This window comes from Salvelinus alpinus, chromosome 2 (genome assembly GCF_045679555.1).
Source record: "Salvelinus alpinus chromosome 2, SLU_Salpinus.1, whole genome shotgun sequence".
Classification (NCBI taxonomy): Eukaryota; Metazoa; Chordata; class Actinopteri; order Salmoniformes; family Salmonidae; genus Salvelinus; species Salvelinus alpinus.
Genome location: NC_092087.1, coordinates 60,738,397 through 60,759,075, shown reverse-complemented (window position 1 = coordinate 60,759,075; position 20,679 = coordinate 60,738,397). Strand labels below are relative to the sequence as shown.

Genomic DNA, 20,679 nt, shown 5'->3' with positions numbered 1-20,679 from the left:
TTTGCTCTCTGGGCTTGCCACGTAGTCGGAGTTCTACCTTCAGACAAGTAAAATGGTTCAAAATGGGAATACTTTGCCTTCCCGGCACTAGAGTTGCTAAATCAAGTGCACCTACAACCAACAGCGTTAAACAAATAAAATAAAATAGGAATGGAAGGCTTTTTAGTTTTTTCCCCCAGAAATGTTTGGTGATCAACAGGGAATGCCTTGGTGACTGCTGGTGACCACTGCTTTAGACCATAGAAATATAATCTGTTCTTGAAGGGCTTTGTCCATGCTAGAGATTGTATTTCTATGCTTTACACCCTTCCTCCATATGACTGATTTTAAAATATCCCTGCTGAATATTTCAGGCAGAGCAACTGTGAGCAGTAGGCTGTGACATAGGATCAGTCTGGTGACCGGCTGGGAAAGGCCAACGCCAGCAGGTTACTGTCTGAGCCTTGTCAATCCTTCCGCCATGGCGATGGCAAATGCTACGCTAAACAAACTTGCTGTGTCTGAAAACTCTAGTTGCACTCTCTAATTTTATGGCTAATGCTAACTGTGTGAGTGCTGGTAATCACTATGAGCACCATGGAACCAAATAAGATCGGAATGCCTAATGCTAACTTGTATTCCTTTGCATGGCACTGTAATGACTAATGTGCAAGCTTTAATACAATATTGCTCTCTTCTCTACCCACTATCCGCACACAAGCTAATCAGTATGCTGCTTCACCAACCTCGGTTTGCACCATGTTAACCCTTTGTGAGCGCAGTTCCCGGATGCAGTTGAAGATGTCCACCACTCCCTCGTTCTCAGCCATATCCAGCATGATGTCCACAGCTATGAAACAGCCTGTCCTTCCAGCCCCGGCACTGGAAAGAGAGTGGGAGGGAGAGAGAATACAGAAACAGAGACAAAGAGAGAGAGAGCGTTTAATTTCTCCAGTATGTTCTGTACAGTAGCGACGGCAGCGACACATGAAGACACATGCTCCGGCCCTATAATAAACAGGCCGAGGGTTATATTGAACCGCGCTGAGCTCCCTCGCTTATCCAAAGGAGGTAGGACGGCCTTACAGCGCTGACAAACAGCGTACTCCAACCCCCCCAGGTAGGGGTTAGAGCCATTTCCCCTGACCCTGGTGTTAGGTGTTAAGGAAATAAACCCAGCAGAGTGGCTGGGTGGAAGGGAAGGGAGCAAGGGAGATAGTGGTGGAGAAGAGGTAGAGGTAGGAGAGGGGGGCTGCTCAGCCATCATTCACTCGGCAGCATCTTGACAGGTCCCAGCTCCGGAGCTCAGGAGCCAGGGGCCGCTCAGTGGCTCGGCAGCCCGGCAGATTGCCTGTCAGCCGCCAGTGATTAATGGCGAGCGCAGCGAACAACTAGGTCCTGGCAGGGGGATAACGGCTAAGGAGTGCCCCAGGAAATTAGAAATTACTCCGCAGTCTGTCAGTAGGGCCTTCGCTCTGCGGGCCAAAGCTCATCCTGTTGTCCTTCATTCCATCTATCGTTCAGTTCAGTGGGGGAATGGCTGCCAACCTATAGGCAGCTCCATGGGACATTCGTTGTCAATCCTCAATGGGGGAATTCGGTTGGGGAGCAATCGGGAAGTTGTACGTCAAAAGCCAGGCTGACTTTTTTAGGAGAACATGAACCGACCATGGTTTGTGTTGTGGAAAAGCGACGATGTACTGAATGAGAGGTACAGGGAGGTTAAATATAATGGGTTGCTACGGGGATGCAAATGCCATGCCTCTTAGGAAGAAAAGAGGGACAAACAGACAGAGGGACAGAGACAGAAAAACAGACAGCCAGATAAAGGGAATGTCACTCTCCTGCGACAGGTGTGAACGTTTCCTTTTTCCAAGGTGGTTCGTAAAGGTTAATGTCATCGATCCAATTTATGAGTGGGCGAAGATAAGGGGCAGGAGATAAAGTGGCGGTAATAAACTTTGCCATAGTCTCTCCCCATCTCGTCCTCGGGGGTATTAAAGGGAGCAAGGCGCCCCATGCTTCATGAGAGCAGAAAGAGCAGCGCTTGGCACTTGAGCTAATCCACTCTGAAAATGTCTTAGTCACATCTGCTTTGTTTTGAGAGACCCGAGCCAAATGTAAAATTGCATTGTGCCATTTAGCAGCCTCTCCCTGTCACATCTCATTGTGCACGCTCACGCACTCCCTCCCTCTGTCCCCTCCCCTCTTCTCCACTCCCCCTTGCCTCCCCTACCCCTCCCCCTTCACCTGTCTGAGCTCAATGCCTCTGTTTCAAGGGGTGGGTGTTTGAGTGGGCTGGGGAGGGGTAGATGAGAGAAGGAGGAAGAGAGAGAGGCCTTAGTCTCCCATCGCTCTCGCTCATTCATTTTTCCACTTAAAAATGTATTTGAAGGCTCCCAGCTACATTTTTGTCATTTAGCAGATGCTCTTATGCAGAGCGACTTACTTACTTAATAATGCCTTGCTCAAGGACACATTTTTTACGAAGGCAGCTCAGGGATTCGGACCAGCGACCTTTTGGTTACTGGCCCAATGCTCTTAACCACTAGGTTACCTGCCGCTAGCTACTGTTGTTATTTCTGATTAAATAAAGTATAAATAAATACATAGACAAATGCCCCGAGTGTCAAATATGTCATCCCAGTAGTCCTGTGTTATGTCCCACAATCCCCCTAAGTGTGGACAGTACGTACCTGCAGTGGGCCACAATGGGGCCAGCGTCGGGCGAGTTGAGGAACTTGACCTGGCGGACGAAGCCCAGGAGGCCGGTGGCATAGCAGGGTACCCCGTGGTCAGGCCAGCTGGTGAAGTGGAACTGACGGATCTCTCGAATCTCGTGGTGGCCCTTCTGAGAAGAAACAAAATGGAGGCTTAAATGGAGACAAATGGTGTATACATGACAAGTTGGAAGTTTATAAGTTATTTGCATAGAGCTTCCTATTGATTGATTCTGATACTTTCCAAGTGGGAAACTTGGGCCTCCTCTTTCTACAACAGGTTTCCAAGTTAGAAATGTCTGAGTTTCCTGTGATTCCTGGAAACTGCGGGCAGACTAAACAAAATGGAGACTCAAATGAAGACATATGGGACTTCCTGGAAACTGAAGATCTCACGGGCTCCAATTCCATCTCAACAACTGAATATACAGTAGCTATCGATTTGTTTATTTTAAGAAAATACATTATGACGACTTAAGCATACAGGCAAGTATTGAGGGGAACAAAACAAAGGTGATTTGATAACTGGAGGCCCATTGATTTCCTTTCCTTTGATGTTCAAATTACATTCTGAAATCAATACGGGGTAAACATCTAAGATGGGAAACAACAAAGCCACAACATGCAGTAAATCAGAGATTGGGAAAGGTAGGTAGGTAGGGCCTAGCTCATGTTTACCATGGCAACGTGAACTTGGCAGAGTGGAAAGTAACTGGTTCTCACTCTTAAAGGCACGTGGCATGATACTAAAAACCCACTCCAATAAGGCTATCAGCGAAGGCAGCAGCACATAAAGGGAGTGAATGTGCGGAAACTGGAATAAGGCCATTTACAGAACAGTAGAGCGCTGGGCTTCAGTAGTAATAATAATCACAGGCTTCACACCTCCACTCCCTGCGCTAATGCTAAGCGGTTAATTGCCATTTGGGTTGGTGAGCTGTTTAATCCCTGCCTGCCAGCTTTGATATGCCAGCAAAACCCACATAACAGTTTAATACCGCAGTTAAAATACCTTCACTGTTTGGAGTGTATGGACATATACCACCTTTAATAGTGCATTGGAGTGTAACAGTGTAAAGCGGGGGTAAACTGTGTCTAAGCTTGCCAAACCAGTGGGCTCTGGTTTAACATATTCTCAATGGATTAAAGTGCGAGTGTGTGTGTGCAGGCCTAAACATCTATCTATCTGCGTGGTGCAGTAAAATAATCCCCTTGGACTCATCATTAATAATGCCTTTCATAATTTCCGAACTCATTATTTTCTGCAATTAAAACAATTTAATACGCTCTATTTGAACGCATACGCATCCGAAAGCGTAATTCCCGGCCATCACAGTGCACTGCTTTTTAAGGCACAGGAATTAAGGTTGTGGTGTGATGGTGGAGTTTCGTAATGACAAATGTCCCATTTCCCTTTCAAATGAAGAGTGTGAGCAGGTTAAAAGGAACTTTAGCTTTCTTGCAAAACAGATGGATTAAAGCATTGCAAAATTTGTTGACTACTAGCTCGTGTTGTTTGCTTAAGCGGCTTTCACAGAGCCACAGAAAGATGCATTTCAAGCCTATCAATGCGTGCTAGTTTCGTGACTGTTCCTCTGATATTTCCCTTTTAAAGGGAGCTAACAGAACAATAGCGTCGCATACGGAATCCTGCATCCCAACTGTATTGTGCTTCTTTCAATGCAAATCCTCACTGATTACCAGTGTTCAATTATACTCTCATTTCCCAGTTGGACAACATAGCTTCACCTTGCTGTCAACCACAATGTTAATCCGGTAAATTGGAATGAATGAAAACAAAACAAGCAAGCCTGGCTATTGACTTAGTCGGTTTACCTTCTGTACTGTGAAGGTGCGGATGACATACTCGGCCAGTGGCTCTGTCTCGATCAGTGTCACCTTGACATCTCCGTACACTTCAGTCTCGTCAGGCCAGTACCTCACACACTTCACCTGGGCAGAGAAACATATATGGTCAGTGCTTTGTCTCTTACAGAGGCTGTATGGGACGTTTGCCTCTGGAGGTGCTGTTGAGCCAAAAGGGGTCCCTGAAATGGACAGAAATAATATTATTAAACATAACATTAAAGGACCAATCAGAGGAGTTGATAGCATAGAAATATAAACTCATTCGATTTATGTGGTTGATAATACATATAAAGAGGCCTGATTTAATGGCATTGAATTCAATTTTGTCGTCACATATTTGATGTTGATTTATTTTACCTATTTGTTATCGCATATATTTGTTGTGAACAGTAATGGTATGAGGTGTAGGGAAGGGGAATACGAACTATGATTGACACACCCTGATCTATTAAACAACTGGCTTTTGCAGCGGGGAAAAAAACAGCACAGAAATCCATTCAGTATAAGATCTTAGCCGCTTGCTCTAACACCTTTCAAATCCTCTTTGATGAACTCACCCTGCCCACTTCCACCAGGTTGGTAACCATGACAATACTGCCGGAATTCTCCTGCCAGATCATCCTCCAGAAATCCCTCACTGTCTCCTGCATGGGGCCTGGAAGGAGAGAAGGAGAGCAAGGATGAGATCAAGAAGGATTGGACAGAGATAATGTCATAACAGGAACCAGGAAGAACACATAGGAGCAATGACTGTATATATGAATAGGCAAAGCCATCGATCACCTGTACCATTCATTCCTATGTGAAAACTCAAGTGTTTCTTAATCTTGGGGACCCAAAGGGGTGCACATTTTAGTTTTTGCCTTAGCACTACACACCCGATTCAAATAAGATGAGTTGACCATTGGAATCAGGTGTGAAGTGCTAGGGCAAAAACAAAAAATGTGCACCCCTTTGGGTCCACAGGACCAAGATTAAGAAGCACTGAATTGAAGCCAAATCAAGTCAGTAAAGATGGAGACTCATGGTGACATAACATACACAGTATGAGCTACTCCAGGAAGTGACATTGCAGGTTAGCTCAGTGTTGCCCCATCTCATTGAAGTTGAAGGCCAACTGGGGTACTGCAGGCTGCCATTAGCAACTAAATAATCCTTATAACTTGTGCGATTTTAAAATAATCGGTTCAAGAACATACATCTGGTGTATTAGAAGCAAATATTGGTACCATGATTGTCTTTGAATTATACTTTTTTTTTTTTACACAAAGATTGACCACAAAGATTGCACATTTTCCATTCAGAATTGGGGATCCTGTTTTTTGCTAACAATGCCTGCAGTACCGTGGTCGGCTTTGAACTTCTGTGGCGTCAATGAGAGGGGGCAGTCGTTCTCCCCTGCATCATGTTCAAATTGTGTCATTCGGGCCTCTTCCAAAATGATACCCTATCCACGAAAATGGCACATTGTATCCCCCAGAGCCCCCATTGACCTCCCAGTGCAGTTATACTTCCTAAATAATATTCAGACATCACTGTCTCATCAGTATTTGGTCGCGTTCCCCTGCTCAGACGTTGCATGCATCAACCAATGGTTGTGTGCCATGTCATCAACTGTGTCATTGACTGACAGAATTCTATAACGTGTGGTTAGCCGATACTCAAAAATACCTATCCAGGCGTTAGCAATGTCTGAGCAGAGGAACAACCACGCCCAGGATCAGTTAAACATAAGCCCCAGTTTGTTATGGAACAAAAACAATAGGGTGTTACATTTTTGTCATTGGCTTTAAGATAATTATTATTATATATATTTTTTTTTACATCTGAGTAATTGCCTCCCCCATGTCTGGGGATAGTTTTCCAGGTGTCTTGCGTCTTACCAGCCCTCCCCCTCCATCCAATTGAATTACCTTGTGTGGCGATGTAATGTCTTGGTCTATGATACCCCTGTGAGAAAGAGAGGAGAAAAAAGAAAACCCCCCCAGCTCAAGGTCCTTTCAAATCAGTTCAAATCAAATCCGAGACCCTTCATTTTCCTATCCGCCAAAATGGAAATTCTATCATATTGTTCCATTGAGACAGATTGCTTAGTTCAAATGAATACAGTATATACATTTCATATCCTATATACATTTCATATCCATATCATTGCCATTTCACCATATCAAGTGGGAATGTGCGTGAAACAACATCTACAAATGCATTACTATTACAACCGCTATGAGATAAATAAAAAATCAACACAGTTGAGGCTCCTAGAGCTGGGTATAACAATACATTTTACCAGCGGATCTTGGCACATCGACCCAGTAATTGTTTTATTAGAGGAAATGGGGCTCGATGACATGATTATACACACAGCTATAATGCCGACTTATCCTGATGCTGCTTCTCGGAGTACAGGGCATTCCCAGTCCCCACAGCATAATAGAGACAATCATATCTACACTGGCATTATGGTAGTTATGTCAATGCAGAATTCTTTCATCCGAAGATGAGCAAATGCATGCTCAGATGCAGTACGCTGTGTTTGCAGCAGATATGTCAATGTTACAGGCACATTGCCTTGTAATAAGCGTATATGTTTTCTACTGTATATACAGTATAATCTCCGTTTGTGTGACGATGGTGTGTCATATTTTGAGTCCATCCTTGCAAAATCAGTCTTCACTGACCATTCATAATAGTAATGTTTGTAGAGTGATGTACTACAGTACCCATAATGCTCTATGCCATATTTTATTTTATTTTAGTAAAGATGTCATGAAGTGAAATGCTGTCTCATCTCCTTACTAATATATGGTGTCAGAAGGCTAAATGAGACCTTGTATAAAGTCAAATTCAAAAGATATGATACAAATTCCATTCCCTTCACATCTCCGCCGCCCCATACTTACGTCTATGTAGTTGGCGTTGATGTAGTCTGAGTGGGGGTCTCCGTCCAGCAGTTGCAGCCTGACTCGAGTGTGGTCATCTGTGGGGTCAAAAATTCACAAAGAGCAGGCCTAAAGTTACATTTACCCATTCAAGGTTCACACAAATACACCTGAACATCAAATGTCTGAGGACTTCGGGCACCCTATTCCCTGCACAGGGCAGTGGTCAAAAGTAGTGCACTATGGGCCCTCGTCAAAAGTAATGCATTGTACAGGGAAAAGGATGCCATTTGAGACGCAGGCTACATGTGCTACTACCACAGCTTATATGCAAAACACACCCTAGCGCGAGACACCGATTTGCAGTATTTTAATGGCAAAAGTATTTTAATGGCACAATATCTAAGGAAGTCTCGAGCTATTGCTCGCCTGAGATAGTGTATCCCATGATGAACTGTAGACCACACTACCTACCTAGAGAGTTTTCATCTGTATTTCTTGTAGCAGTTTACATATCATCACAGTTGTTGGTTAGGGGCTCGTAAGTAAGCATTTCACTGTAAGGTTGACCTGTTGACTAATAACATTTGATTTGATTTGAAAATACTTAGAAATACAAAGGAATAGAACAGGCTTGGAAGCTCTAACCCTGGCAATTGACTGTTAAACTCATGTGTACACTCGCAATGGCTGCCTGGTATTGTGATGCAATAATTTCCATGGTATTTTGGAATGTTCTATCAACTGATGCTGTATTGCCATGGTAATGTAGAATGTTCATTCAAATGATGCCAACTGATGTGGCTTAAGCAATGGAATGTATTTTTTGTAATGTCAGCTGAGTTGACTCAACAAATCACAGCACAGGTTGAAGGGTACACTTCCTGTTTGTACTTCCTGGCATGGATATACTTAAAGTGGCTGCCAGTCCACCCAATATGCCATCATTGACTTGAGTAGAGATACTTTTTCTATTCGTTCTTATTTCTATGTTTGTAGGTACCATAGGAGCATTGTCACTCTGTATAGTACGTTAAATTCATGGAACGGATTAGAGAGACGTACTGCATTTCATCACTTTGTCAGAGAGATGATTTCCATCTCGAAATTGCCAAACGCGCAACTAGGTCTGTACACACAGAGCACATGACTACTCTCACTGCATGATTGAATTAGTTACTTCTGTGGGGGGGGATTTTACTTAAAGAATTGTCTTTTGTTATATCCTAGTGTTTTTTTCTTACCTGATACAAACTTGTCTTTGTGTGACTTAGTCATAAGACTTGGCGTATAGCTAAGATCGTAGCATGTGACACATCCTGTGCTTTTACTATCTGCAGGAACTCAGCTGTGTGGAAACTTGCAGAAAGGAGCACATTATAGTGTGAGCTGTGGCAAATGCAGTTAGACTGTTGAGCCCTCGTGCCATCTTAATCGCCTTTTATACACTATGTTCCCCGCCCCTGTTCACACACATCTGCTAACTGCCACGTAGACAGAGGTTGTACTTTTCTATTAAAGCTGAGAGCCAACTCTGTTCATTGGGCCCTTAACTCTGCACCATTGAGTGATTGTTAACTGCTCCATTTTTGCAAATCTTATAATAAAGTAGTTGATTTAAGAATCTACAGTCTCTCTTCCTTTTGGTTATAATTTCCACAACACTTCAACCACAACATCTACCTTTCGCTCTACAAACACATGACCCATTACTGTAATTTTGACATGTGAAATCTTGAGCTGGATTCCACAGGGCTTCCGCTTGGCAATTAAGGGAGTGATGGCGATGGTGGTGGCGGCAGGGCCCATGAGAGGAGGAAAAAAAGGACCTGATGATGATGGGAGGATGTGTAACACACTGATCCCTTCTCACTTTGATCTGTGATATGGAAATGTGCGAGTGCCGCAGCACATTTCCTGACTGATCTGATGCTCCTGGATGATAGGCTTAGCAGCCATCCAATAAGGCATGTACTGAGGACGATAACTTCATATCTGCGCTTATCCGAGATATCAGCCTATAATCCGCGGTTATGTTCTGCTGATCTATATTTACTGGGTGATGACAGTTAAAAAACGAAATTCCATTGGTTGGCTGAGCGACCCTCCTCTCCTCTCAATAGAGCCAGGATACTGGGTGAGGGCTGGCAGGGGGTTGTGTGAAGGGTAGAAAGATGGGTGGATGTTCGTGGCGCCACAGAGGACCCTGCCCACACAAGGGTTCCCTGTGCAGGCCTCCAGGCTATAACACTTATACATCTCAAGCACAATCCCAATAAAGACATCACTAGCCCAGTCCTCAAACGGAAGGTTTGTGAAATCATTACTGATTTATGCTACCGATTCCTCAGCTGAACTCTTTTTGTAAAAGTTTGGTGCAGGCCTGCAGGGGCATGTTAACTTTTCTAGAACTTTAATTCTGCAGAGCAGCTTGGACCATACGAACTTGAGTAAAAGGCATATCTGATTTTGTACACTAGATATCTATCGTCGTTGACTATTGTCTATCAAATTCTGTATTTTACTGAGACCAACAGATTATCATAATCTCTGTTTCACAGTCTATGTCATGGAGAAAGGATTACAGCGAAAACGTAGACACGTTAAAAACACAACAGTATCGAATTTGAATTGCTGATCGAGGGGACCTGCCTTCTCCCGGTAACGCATGGTATTTCACAGCTCCATTAATCATTAAAGCCCATGTTGTCCCCACAGAATTTATACATTGCCACTAAACTGTCACCGTGGCTGAATGCATTATGGACTTTAACCTGTTAAACTCTGACGCCTTCTGGTAGCATTTTCTAAACAACACATAATATTGTATACTACCTTCATAAAGTACATGTCGGTTTCAAAAGTCCTACAAACACATATGACCTAATGGTGTCGCTCTAAACATGTGCAAATTCCCATAGGAACACAGCCATTTTAAAAGTGCAGGGCTTGTGGAAAGTCATTTTTCATATTGCAGGAATGACATGAGGAGAAAGCTGAAGTCTCTACCTATTTATTGATGTAAAAATATCCTCTGTCTGATTCCCAGTTCGTCCACGAGATAGCAATAGGAGATTAAATGACGTCTCTTGGCCACTTGAAACCAGTTGTGTCTGGTTTGGGTAGTGAGACATTGTGCCATAATGGCTACTCAGATTTTCAAGCCTGACATCTTAAAATCACTCAAGCAATCAGGGCTTTCAAATTATCTCAAAAAAGACAAACCGGTGAGGAAACTTCAAACCTCTTTTCCCATGTACTTTTCCTATTGTAGACATCTGTGATAGATCAACGTGTCACGTTCCTGACCTTATTTCCTTTGTTTAGCCTTGTTTAGTTGGTCAGGACGTGAGCTGGGTGGGCATTCTATGTTATGTGTTTCTATGTTGGGTTCATTGTATTAGCCTGATATGGTTCTCAATCAGGGGCAGGTGTTTTACGTTTCCTCTGACTGAGAACCATATTAAGGTAGGCTGTTCTCACTGTTTGTTGGTGGGTGATTGTTGCTGTGTCTGTGTTTGTTCGCCACACGGTACTGTTTCGTTTCGTTCGTTCGTTTGTTCCTTCCTGTTCGTGCGTTCATTTTTATTATGTTCTCAAGTTCAGGTCTGTTCACGTCGTTTATTGTTTTGTAGTTTGTTTAAGTGTTTTTCCGTCTTCGTTTACATAATAAATAAGTATGTATTCAAACCACGCTGCATATTGGTCCGATCCTTGCTCCTCCTCAGACGAGGAGGAAGACGAGCGTTACACAACGGTGCATGTGGAGGACGCATACAAGTTGGAGAAGGAAATGCATTGCTTTACAATGACCATCAAGGTGTACCCTTTCCATGCAAACTAAATGTTTACACTTTTGGTGAATTTAGCAACATTGCATACTCTAAGAATATGACCATAGTGCATGATTTATGTCCTTTATGTGGAGGCAGTGGGGGGATAAATTCTGATAATTGCGAGCAGAAAGATTTGAGTTTGATTTACAAAAAGACGAGGGCTGTAGCTTTCAAAAGATATTTCACGGTACTGGGTCCAAAACAACTGCTCAGAGTTTAACAGAGTTGATTTAACCTATTAAAGTCAGACCTTCTGGAGGTTCCACTGTCAAACTGACAGAATGTTGTTTGTGCCGCATGCTGGTAGTTGGATGATCTGTTCTGCAGTTCAGAGATTAGACTGCCAAGAGGTGTACCTGAGAGTTGCGGAGTGTTTCATCAACGACACTAACTGTTGACTTTGACCCCATTCAATGAGAAGTCCATGTTTGGACAAGTACAGTATCATTCAGATCGGGAGTGGATTACAGCCAAGGAAGTGTATTAGCAAGAGAAGGAGGTGGGGGTCTTTGCCAAATAGGAAATATATAAATGTACTGTTAAAATATACTGTGTGGAAGTTATATTAGACTCTTTTGAAAGCTAGATAGTCTAAGGGTCAATTTTCAAGTTTTATTCGCCACGTGCACAGGATTCTAAGCGCGAACCACCGCATTTAACCACGGCAAGGTGGCTGGGAATATGGCCGAATACAAACAGTGCAGTTATTCCCTCCGTAATGCAATCAAATAGGCAAAACGTAGAGACAAAGTGGAGTCGCAATTCAACGGCTCAGACACGAGACCTATGTGGCAGTGTCTACAGACAATCATGGACTACAAAAGGAAAACCAGCCAAGTCGCAGACACCGACGTCTTGCTTCCGGACAACCTAACTTCCTGACGGGCCGCCCCCAGGTGGTGAAGGTAGGAAACAACACCTCCACTTCGCTGATCCTCAACACTGGGGCCACACAAGGGTGCGTGCTCAGCCCCTTCCTGTACTCCCTGTTCATCCATGACCGCGTGGCCACGCACGCTTCCAACTCAATCATCAAGTTTGCATACGACACAACAGTAGTAGGCCTGATTACCAACAATGACGAGAGCCTACAGGGAGGAGGGTGAGGGCCCTGGGTGTGTGGTGCCAGAAAATAACCTCTCACTCAATGTCAACAAAACAAAAAAGCTAATTGTGGACTTCAGGAAACAGCAGAGGGAGCACCCCCCTATCCACATCAACGGGACCGAAGTGGAGAAGGTGGAAAGCTTCAAGTTCCTCAGCGTACACGTCACTGACAAACTGAAATGGTCCACCCACACAGACAGTGTGGTGAAAAAGGCGCAACAGCGCCTCTTCAACATCAGGAGGCTGAAGAAGTTTGGCCTGTCACCTAAAACCCTCACAAACTTCTACAGATGCACAATTGAGAGCATCCTGTCGGGCTGTATCACAACCTGGTATGGCAACTGCACCACCCGCAACCACAGAGCTCTCCAGAGGGTGGTGCGGTCTGCTCAACGCATACCCGGGGGTAAACTACCTGCCCTCCAGAACACCTACAGCACTCGATATTACAGGAAGGCCAAAAAGATCATCAAGGACAACAAACACCCGAGCCACTGCCTGTTTACCCCGCTATTATCCAGAAGGCGAGGTCAGTACAGGAGCATCAAAGCTGGGACCGAGAGAGTGAAAAACAGCTTCTCTCTCAAGGCCATCAGACTGTTAAATAGCCATCACTAGCACATTAGAGGCTGCTGCCATATTCACATACTTGAAATCACTGGCCACTTTAATAATGGAACACTGGTCAATTCAATAATGTTTACATATTTTGCATTATTCATCTCATATGAACAGTTGAAGTTGGAAGTTTACATATACCTTAGCCAAATACATTTAAACTCAGTTCATCACAATTCCTGACATTTAATCCTAGTAAAAATTCCCTGTTTTAGGTCAGTTAGGATCACCACTTAATTTTAAGAATGTGAAATGTCAGAATAATAGTAGAGAGAATTATTTATTTCAGCTTTTATTTCTTTCATCACATTCCCAGTGGGTCAGAAGTTTACATGCACTCAATTAGTATTTGGTAGCATTGCTTTTAATTGTTTAACTTGGGTCAAACATTTTGGTTAGCCTACCACAAGCTTCCCATAATAAGTTGGGTGAATTTTGGCCCATTTTTCCAGCCATAGCTGGTGTAACTGAGTCAGGTTTGTAGGCCTCCTTGCTCGCACACGCCTTTTCAGTTCTGCCCACAAATTTTCAACAGGATTGAGGTCAGGGCTTTGTGATGGCTACTCCAATACCTTGACTTTGTTGTCCTTAAGCCATTTTTCTGCAACTTTGGAAGTATGCTTGGGGTCATTGTCCATTTGGATAACCCATTTGCGACCAAGCTTTAGATATTACCGCACTGCTGGAGCTAGAAACACAAGCATTTCGCTACACTAGCAATAATATCTGCTAAACACGTGTATGTGACCAATAAAATGTGAAACAACAGGTGTTTTTTTATTTTCATTTAACCCTTATTTAGCTAGGCAAGTCAGTTAAGAACAAATTCTTATTTACAATGATGGCCTACCATTGAAAAAACAGGTGTAAAACAGTGCAGTGAAATTCTTACATTGATAGCTTTTTTCCAACAATGCAGTGATAATAATAGAGAAAATAGAAAATGTAAAAGACAATAGAAAATGTAATAAAATAAAAATGTTTTTTTTCCCGGGTCAGTGCCAGTACCTTATTCAATGTGCAGGGGTACTGATGTGGTTGAGGTGGGTTTACACATAAAGTGACTGGTAGTAGGATATACATGGAAACAGGGCTGAAAAGTGACTGGCAGCAGGAATATATAAAAACTTACGGTAATATACATACTAATGGTAATATATACTGTACATGTAAACATGAGTAAGTGACCAGAAGCAGGATAAATACTAATGGTAATGGCAATCAATCAATTGACAGCAGCGTAATGGAGTAATACATCTAATAAATAATACTTTTTGCAGCAGTGTAGGTTGCGTTTGAGTGGGTAGAGACCTGTGGATGGGCATAGAGTCAGTGTGGATTGTCTGTGGGAGAGAGAGAAAGCAGTAGATGTTAGCCATTTAACAGTCTTATGGCCAGGGAATTAGAAGCTGTTTAGGAGTCTGTTTGTTTGTACCTTGAGGCACCGGTACTGCCTGCCGTTAGGGAGCATGGAGAAACATACATGTCTTGGGTGGCTGGAGTCTTTCGCAAATTTTCAGACCTTTCTCGTACACCGCCTGGCATGTACTGTACATCCTGGATGGCTGGGAGCTCGCCCCCAGTGATGGGCTGGGCCGTCTAAACCACCCTCTGTAGGGTCTTCCGGTCGCGGGTGGTGCAGTTGCAATACCAGACGGTGATACAACCAGTCAGGACCCAGAGTATGTCAGCGGAGCTGGAGCAGAGTGTGCCCAATTTGACTGGAGCTTCGGAGCGGAATTCCCAAATGCTGGAGCGTCTGCCTTGTCGCCCGCTCCAATTTCACTCCAGTATCACTCACTTCACGAGCTCAGGGCATGCCGACCCCAGGATGCATTTGTAGTCTACTTGTGTGCTGCTATAGCTCCTTGCTTTAGCTACTGTCATGGAGTTCACTAAATATTTTCATAAAGAAACACACAGGTGCTAAATCAAGGTTGACTTACAACGATGAGAACCAAGAGCAAGAGAGGGAGTGGGGTGATGTAGTGTATTTGTTTGTTTTTATCTATTGTTTCTTTGTATTGGGAAAGAATGCCTTTACTGAAAAGCTATTTCGATGCGTTTATACTACTGTTGGCCAGTAGGGGGCAGTAAGACCTGTTTTCTTTGCACTGGGACTATATGCGATCCTGCACCTGTGTGTTCTCATAATTGAGAGAACCTTTCAAAGAGAAGCCATGTTCTCCTGTTTCATCATTTATCCTGTATTACAGGTCAGTAAAAGTGTGAAAATACACTGAATACCACAATATAGTTGTGTAACTTGCCTGTTGAAGTGAATGTAATGGTTTTGAACAACATAGTAATTATATAACTTCATACTAGACAGAAAACGCATGTTGAGTGTAAAATGAAATGGCGGTGCATTCCTTTGATCTAGAAAAAAAATGAATTGTTAACTCCTGAACATTTTTTTTTTTGAAAAAGACACTCCTGACAAGAATTTTATGTTGTAACTGTGATGTTTAAGAACGTTGTAATTGTTGTACTGTAAATGTTAGATAACCTCCGGATAGCTATTAGCTGGCTCCGGTTAGCGGTTTGTTAGCTCCGGTCAGTTGGTTGCTGGCTTCGGTTTGCGCTATGCTAGCTTGTTCAGTCATGATCCAATAAATAGCATTAATGCCATTTGCAATAGTCTTGTCTTTCTATTAGCCCATCTTTCACTGGGTATATGTATTTTGAGCATGGGTATAACATAACTAAGTTATACCAGTCTTTAAAGGATTTCATGTTTTAGAGTCTATGGGGCTATAGTTGGCAACAGTCAACGACATACAGTACCAGTCAAAAGTTTGCACACAAGTACTCATTCAAGGGTTATTCTTTATTTTTACTATTTTCTACATTTTAGAATAATAGTGAAGACATCAAAACTATGAAATAAACATATGGAATCATGTAGTAACCTTTTTTTTTTTTTACAAATCAAAATATATTTACATTTGAGATTCTTCAAAGTAGCCACCATTTGCCTTGATGACAGCTTTGCACACTCTTGGGATTCTCTCAACCAGCTTCATGAGGTAGTCACCTGGAATGCATTTCAATTAACAGGTGTGCCTTGTTAAAAAGTTAATTTGTGGAATTTCTTTCCTTCTGGCGTTTGAGCCAATCAGTTGTGTTGTGACAAGGTAGGGGTGGTATACAGAAGATAGACCTATTTGGTAAAAGACCAAGTCCATATTATGGCAAGAACAGCTCAAATAAGCAAAGAGAAATGACAGTCCATCACAGATGATCTCCTCATGTGTGGTTCCCACCGTGAAGCATTGAGGAGTTGTGATGGTGTGGGGATGCTTTGCTGGTGACACTGTCGGTGATTTATTTAGAATTCAAGTCACACTTAACCAGCATGGCTACCACAGCATTCTGCAGGAAATACCCAATCCCATCTGGTTTGCGCTTAGTGGGACTATCATTTGTTTTTCAACAGGACAATGACCCAACACAACTACATGCTGTGTAAGGGCTATTGTACCAAGGAGAGGGATGGAGTGCTGCATCAGATGACCTGGCGTCCACAATCACCCGATCTCAGCCCAATTGCGATGGTTTGTGATGAGTCAGACCACAGAGTGAAGGAAAAGCAGCCAACAAGTGCTCAGCATATGTGGGAACTCCTTTAAGACTGTTGGAAAAGCATTCCAGGGGAAGCTGGTTGAGAGAATGCCAAGAGTGTGCAAAGCTGTAACTATTTTGCATACTAATTTACATGATTCCAAATGTGTTATTTCATAGTGTTGATGTCTTTACTAGGTGGTCATCCAAGTATTTTTACTTAAGTACTTTACACTACTAGATCAGATGTACATAAAGAGCCGATTCGAAGTTGAAGCAGAAATGGAGGTTAGTAACTAACGATCTGATGATATAAAGGATAGATTTCGCGCAATCAAAGTAAAGATAAACACCAAAATAATCACAAAATAGCAAAGTTGGGTCGGAGCTTTTAAGATTGCAGCCATACACAGTACGGTACATCATAGTGGGTTCCTTTAAATAAGAATGTTTTAATACATTTGTCAATCATATATAGTAGCGCTTAAGCATGAATTACATCCTATTAATAATAATAATAATAATTCGTAATTATACCCAATTACATCATATAGTTGTTAACACCCAGCATTTAATAACCTCACTGAATTGGAGCCTGTTTGTCTTGTGGAAATGTAATCAATGCTTCCTTAGAGTTTATTTTCTTCACATCAATGCCAGGTGCAAAAAAGCACCCAGTAAACATTGGGGAAGTAGAGAGTCGAGCGAATGCTAATCGTCAGTCTTTGGTCAATACATCAAGGGATTTCTACGGCAACGACTTCAAGAGAACCTCTGAAGATACTTCAACGTTACGTGCCGGGAATTAAATGGCAGTTAAGATATGAGCGACTTCCAAAGAGCTTGCGCTTTGACAGACGTGCACACATATGCAGCCCAACTTGAACTGAATCGACTACCGGTGAGCCTCCAGAGTGGCAGTTACCTCTTTTTTTATGGAAATGAACTGGGATACTTATCATTCCGGGAGCACTCCTTCACACAACACCTTCTGAAGGTGTTACGAATGATTCCAAACACAAGCTGACTCTAGTGAGTGACAGTTTGTGTAATAAAGCGCACAACCGTCATAACTCAGTGGGGGTTGTGTTGTTGCCTCAGTCAATGGCAATGGTGCAGTATTGGTTCATGTCTGAATCAGATTGCATCAGCCAAAGCCTTCTCGATTACTTTCTCTGGAAAGAGAGGATATCATTGTAATGACCAGGAATATCAAATTATGTTGATTCTTTACCCTTCAATGTGAAAATACTATTTTCTTGACAGCTAAACATATTTGCTCCCTCTAGTTTCTTGTAAACCAAAGTTCTATTTACTTGAGAAATCAATAATCATATGCAATATACCAAAAAAGTTACAGGCCTACTGTATGTGATGACAACGGTCTGCCTGACAGTGATTTTTCCTTCAACTTCATTTCAAAGGGTGTCCCATACATTGACCCAACTGCAACATGATGTGGAGATGTGGTCCTCTCTGAAAACACCTACTAGCGATAGCAACCAGTACTCCATTGCAATTAAATATAAACCACAGAGTGAATGAAAAGAAGCCAACAAGTGCTCAGTACAAGTGGGAACTCCAAGAGTGTTGGAAAAGCATTCCAGGTGAAGCTGGTTGAGGGAATGCCAAGGGTGTGCAAAGCTGATAAGTCTGCCAAGAGCGTTTTACTGTATGTACTCAGCTTTAATAACTCCCCAAACAAATTACACTGCAGCAAGGGACTATTCCTGAAAAGAGGATAAAGACAATTTAAAGAACAGAAAGGTATCTAAAAGATTTGTGTTTTGAGTGGTTCCGGTGGGCAGCTCTGCTTTACAGGATCGCCACCGATTCCTCCAGTCTCTCTGATATGTAAATGTTTGCCAATAACTCAGTTTATTTTGGTAGCAATGTCTACTGAATTATAAATGACCATATGGGATGCTTTATGTTTACACAGTGTGTGTATGTGGGGGGGGGGGGGGGGGGCAAAGAAGAAATGTAATTGAAAGTGCTTCCCTTTTCCAGATCAGATAACAATCTGTTACACAGTGACTGTTCAAGTTCGCAGAGTGAAACTTTCTAAAAAGCATTTTTTTGGGTCTAACAATTAACTGTCGATCGCTCTTGGCAGACTTATGTTAAATGAAGATACCCACTGTACTCTGTGGTTTTTCAAAACTTTAATGAAGAGCATGCAGTAAGATAGACAGTTTCCATTACAAGCCCATGTAATTAAAATGTTTTGACTAACAGCAAATGTATCATAATTCCTGTTGGCTATCAGCATGTGACAAGCTTTTTCATTTTAGAGCAATGTTTTATTTAAAAGCCTTGATTTGTAGGAAGTGTCTCGCCAGTGACATCTAAACCCTTAATAAAAAAGTATTATGTCCTAGGGACAATGTGCTTTTCTTGTATCACATTAATTGGGGCCTTGGGTTCTCTAACAATATGACAGTGTCGACAGCCTCGTAGACTCCACTGTTTTCAAAGTCTGCGGCATAATTACAACAACCTTAAACGGTTGCAAATGTCTTCTCTTATGAGAGAAGATTTAACCATTTCAAAGGAGTAGAACATGTCTAGCTCAAGTCTACTATGAGTACAGGAGACTCCTGAGCTCTGAAAAGACTTGCGCAAATACACCAAACGCACTTGTCTAGCTCAGTATCTGTACCACTTCAGTACTCACAAGCGATGATGTTGCCGTATCGGTTCTTGTTGCGGTTGTCATCCTTCTTGGCGGTCTCCCATGGGGCCGCCTGTCCTTCGGTCAGGCCCTGAAATCACATCACACACACTATCAAACATTGCTGCAGGCCAGTGTGCACACACACACACACACACACACACACACACACACACACACACACACACACACACACACACACACACACACACACACACACACACACACACACACACACACACACACACACACACACACACACAGTGAAAATATCAACCTTGCAGTTAAAATAATCTACTTGAGTACATACAGGAAAACCATACTATAGCATTAACCAAACATTGGTGGCACAAGTAAGCAAAAGGTCCATGAAATGTTAAACAATGATTACTGACATAACTTTGTTATGATGCAGTGAATTGTATCATAAGATGAAAATGTTACAAAGTGTTAGAAGACAGAAAGTCATAACATGAAAGGTGCCATTCTTCCAGCCACAAACTATTTATCGGTTTGAAATCTTTTGATTTGTTGACTCAAAGAACTCAAAAGAGTCTCGCTCACCATATATTGCTCACTTTTCACTAATGGGCCCTGTTAGGACTCGCCTGCTAACCATTTTGGATTCTGAATACCTCACGATTAGGCATATACAGTACCAGTCAAAAGTTTTAGAACACCTACTCATTCAAGGGGTTTTCTTTATTTTTACTATTTTCTACATTGTAGAATAATAGTGAAGACATCACAATTGTGAAATAACATATGGAATCATGTAGTAACCAAAAAAGTGTTAAACAAATCAAAATATATATACACTGCTCAAAAAAATAAAGGGAACACTTAAACAACACAATGTAACTCCAAGTCAATCACACTTCTATGAAATCAAACTGTCCACTTAGGAAGCAACACTGATTGACAATACATTTCACATGCTGTTGTGCAAATGGAATAGACAAAAGGTGGAAATTATAGGCAATTAGCAAGACACCCCCAAAAAAGGAGTGATTCTGCAGGTGGTGACCACAAACAACTTCTCAGTTCCTATGCTTCCTGGCTGATGTTTTGGTCACTTTTGAATGCTGACGGTGCTCTCACTCTAGTGGTAGCATGAGACGGAGTCTACAACCCACACAAGTGGCTCAGGTAGTGCAGTTCATCCAGGATGGCTCATCAATGCGAGCTGTGGCAAAAAGGTTTGCTGTGTCTGTCAGCGTAGTGTCCAGAGCATGGAGGCGCTACCAGGAGACAGGCCAGTACATCAGGAGACGTGGAGGAGGCCGTAGGAGGGCAACAACCCAGCAGCAGGACCGCTACCTCCGCCTTTGTGCAAGGAGGTGCACTGCCAGAGCCCTGCAAAATGACCTCCAGCAGGCCACAAATAACGCTTGCAGCTGTGAAGACCCTGAGACCTCTACTCCATCATGGCA

The 20,679-nt window shown here is 42.6% G+C and overlaps 1 protein-coding gene across 16 annotated transcripts in view; it reads right to left on the bottom strand.

Moving 5' to 3' along the window:
• The window catches only part of ptprt (protein tyrosine phosphatase receptor type T), a 487,625-nt gene that overhangs the window by 30,547 nt on the left and 436,399 nt on the right, over positions 1 to 20,679 (bottom strand). For 15 of the 16 annotated variants that reach the window (XM_071386753.1, XM_071386649.1, XM_071386666.1 and 12 more), the window contains 7 exons: positions 19,250 to 19,337; positions 7,469 to 7,545; positions 6,482 to 6,518; positions 5,126 to 5,223; positions 4,536 to 4,652; positions 2,676 to 2,830; positions 726 to 861 (listed from right to left, as the gene is read on the bottom strand). In XM_071386753.1, the coding sequence (XP_071242854.1) occupies positions 726 to 861; positions 2,676 to 2,830; positions 4,536 to 4,652; positions 5,126 to 5,223; positions 6,482 to 6,518; positions 7,469 to 7,545; positions 19,250 to 19,337 (708 nt within the window). The remainder of the gene's footprint in view (positions 1 to 725; positions 862 to 2,675; positions 2,831 to 4,535; positions 4,653 to 5,125; positions 5,224 to 6,481; positions 6,519 to 7,468; positions 7,546 to 19,249; positions 19,338 to 20,679) is intronic. The other variant, XM_071386662.1, reaches the window with a different exon arrangement.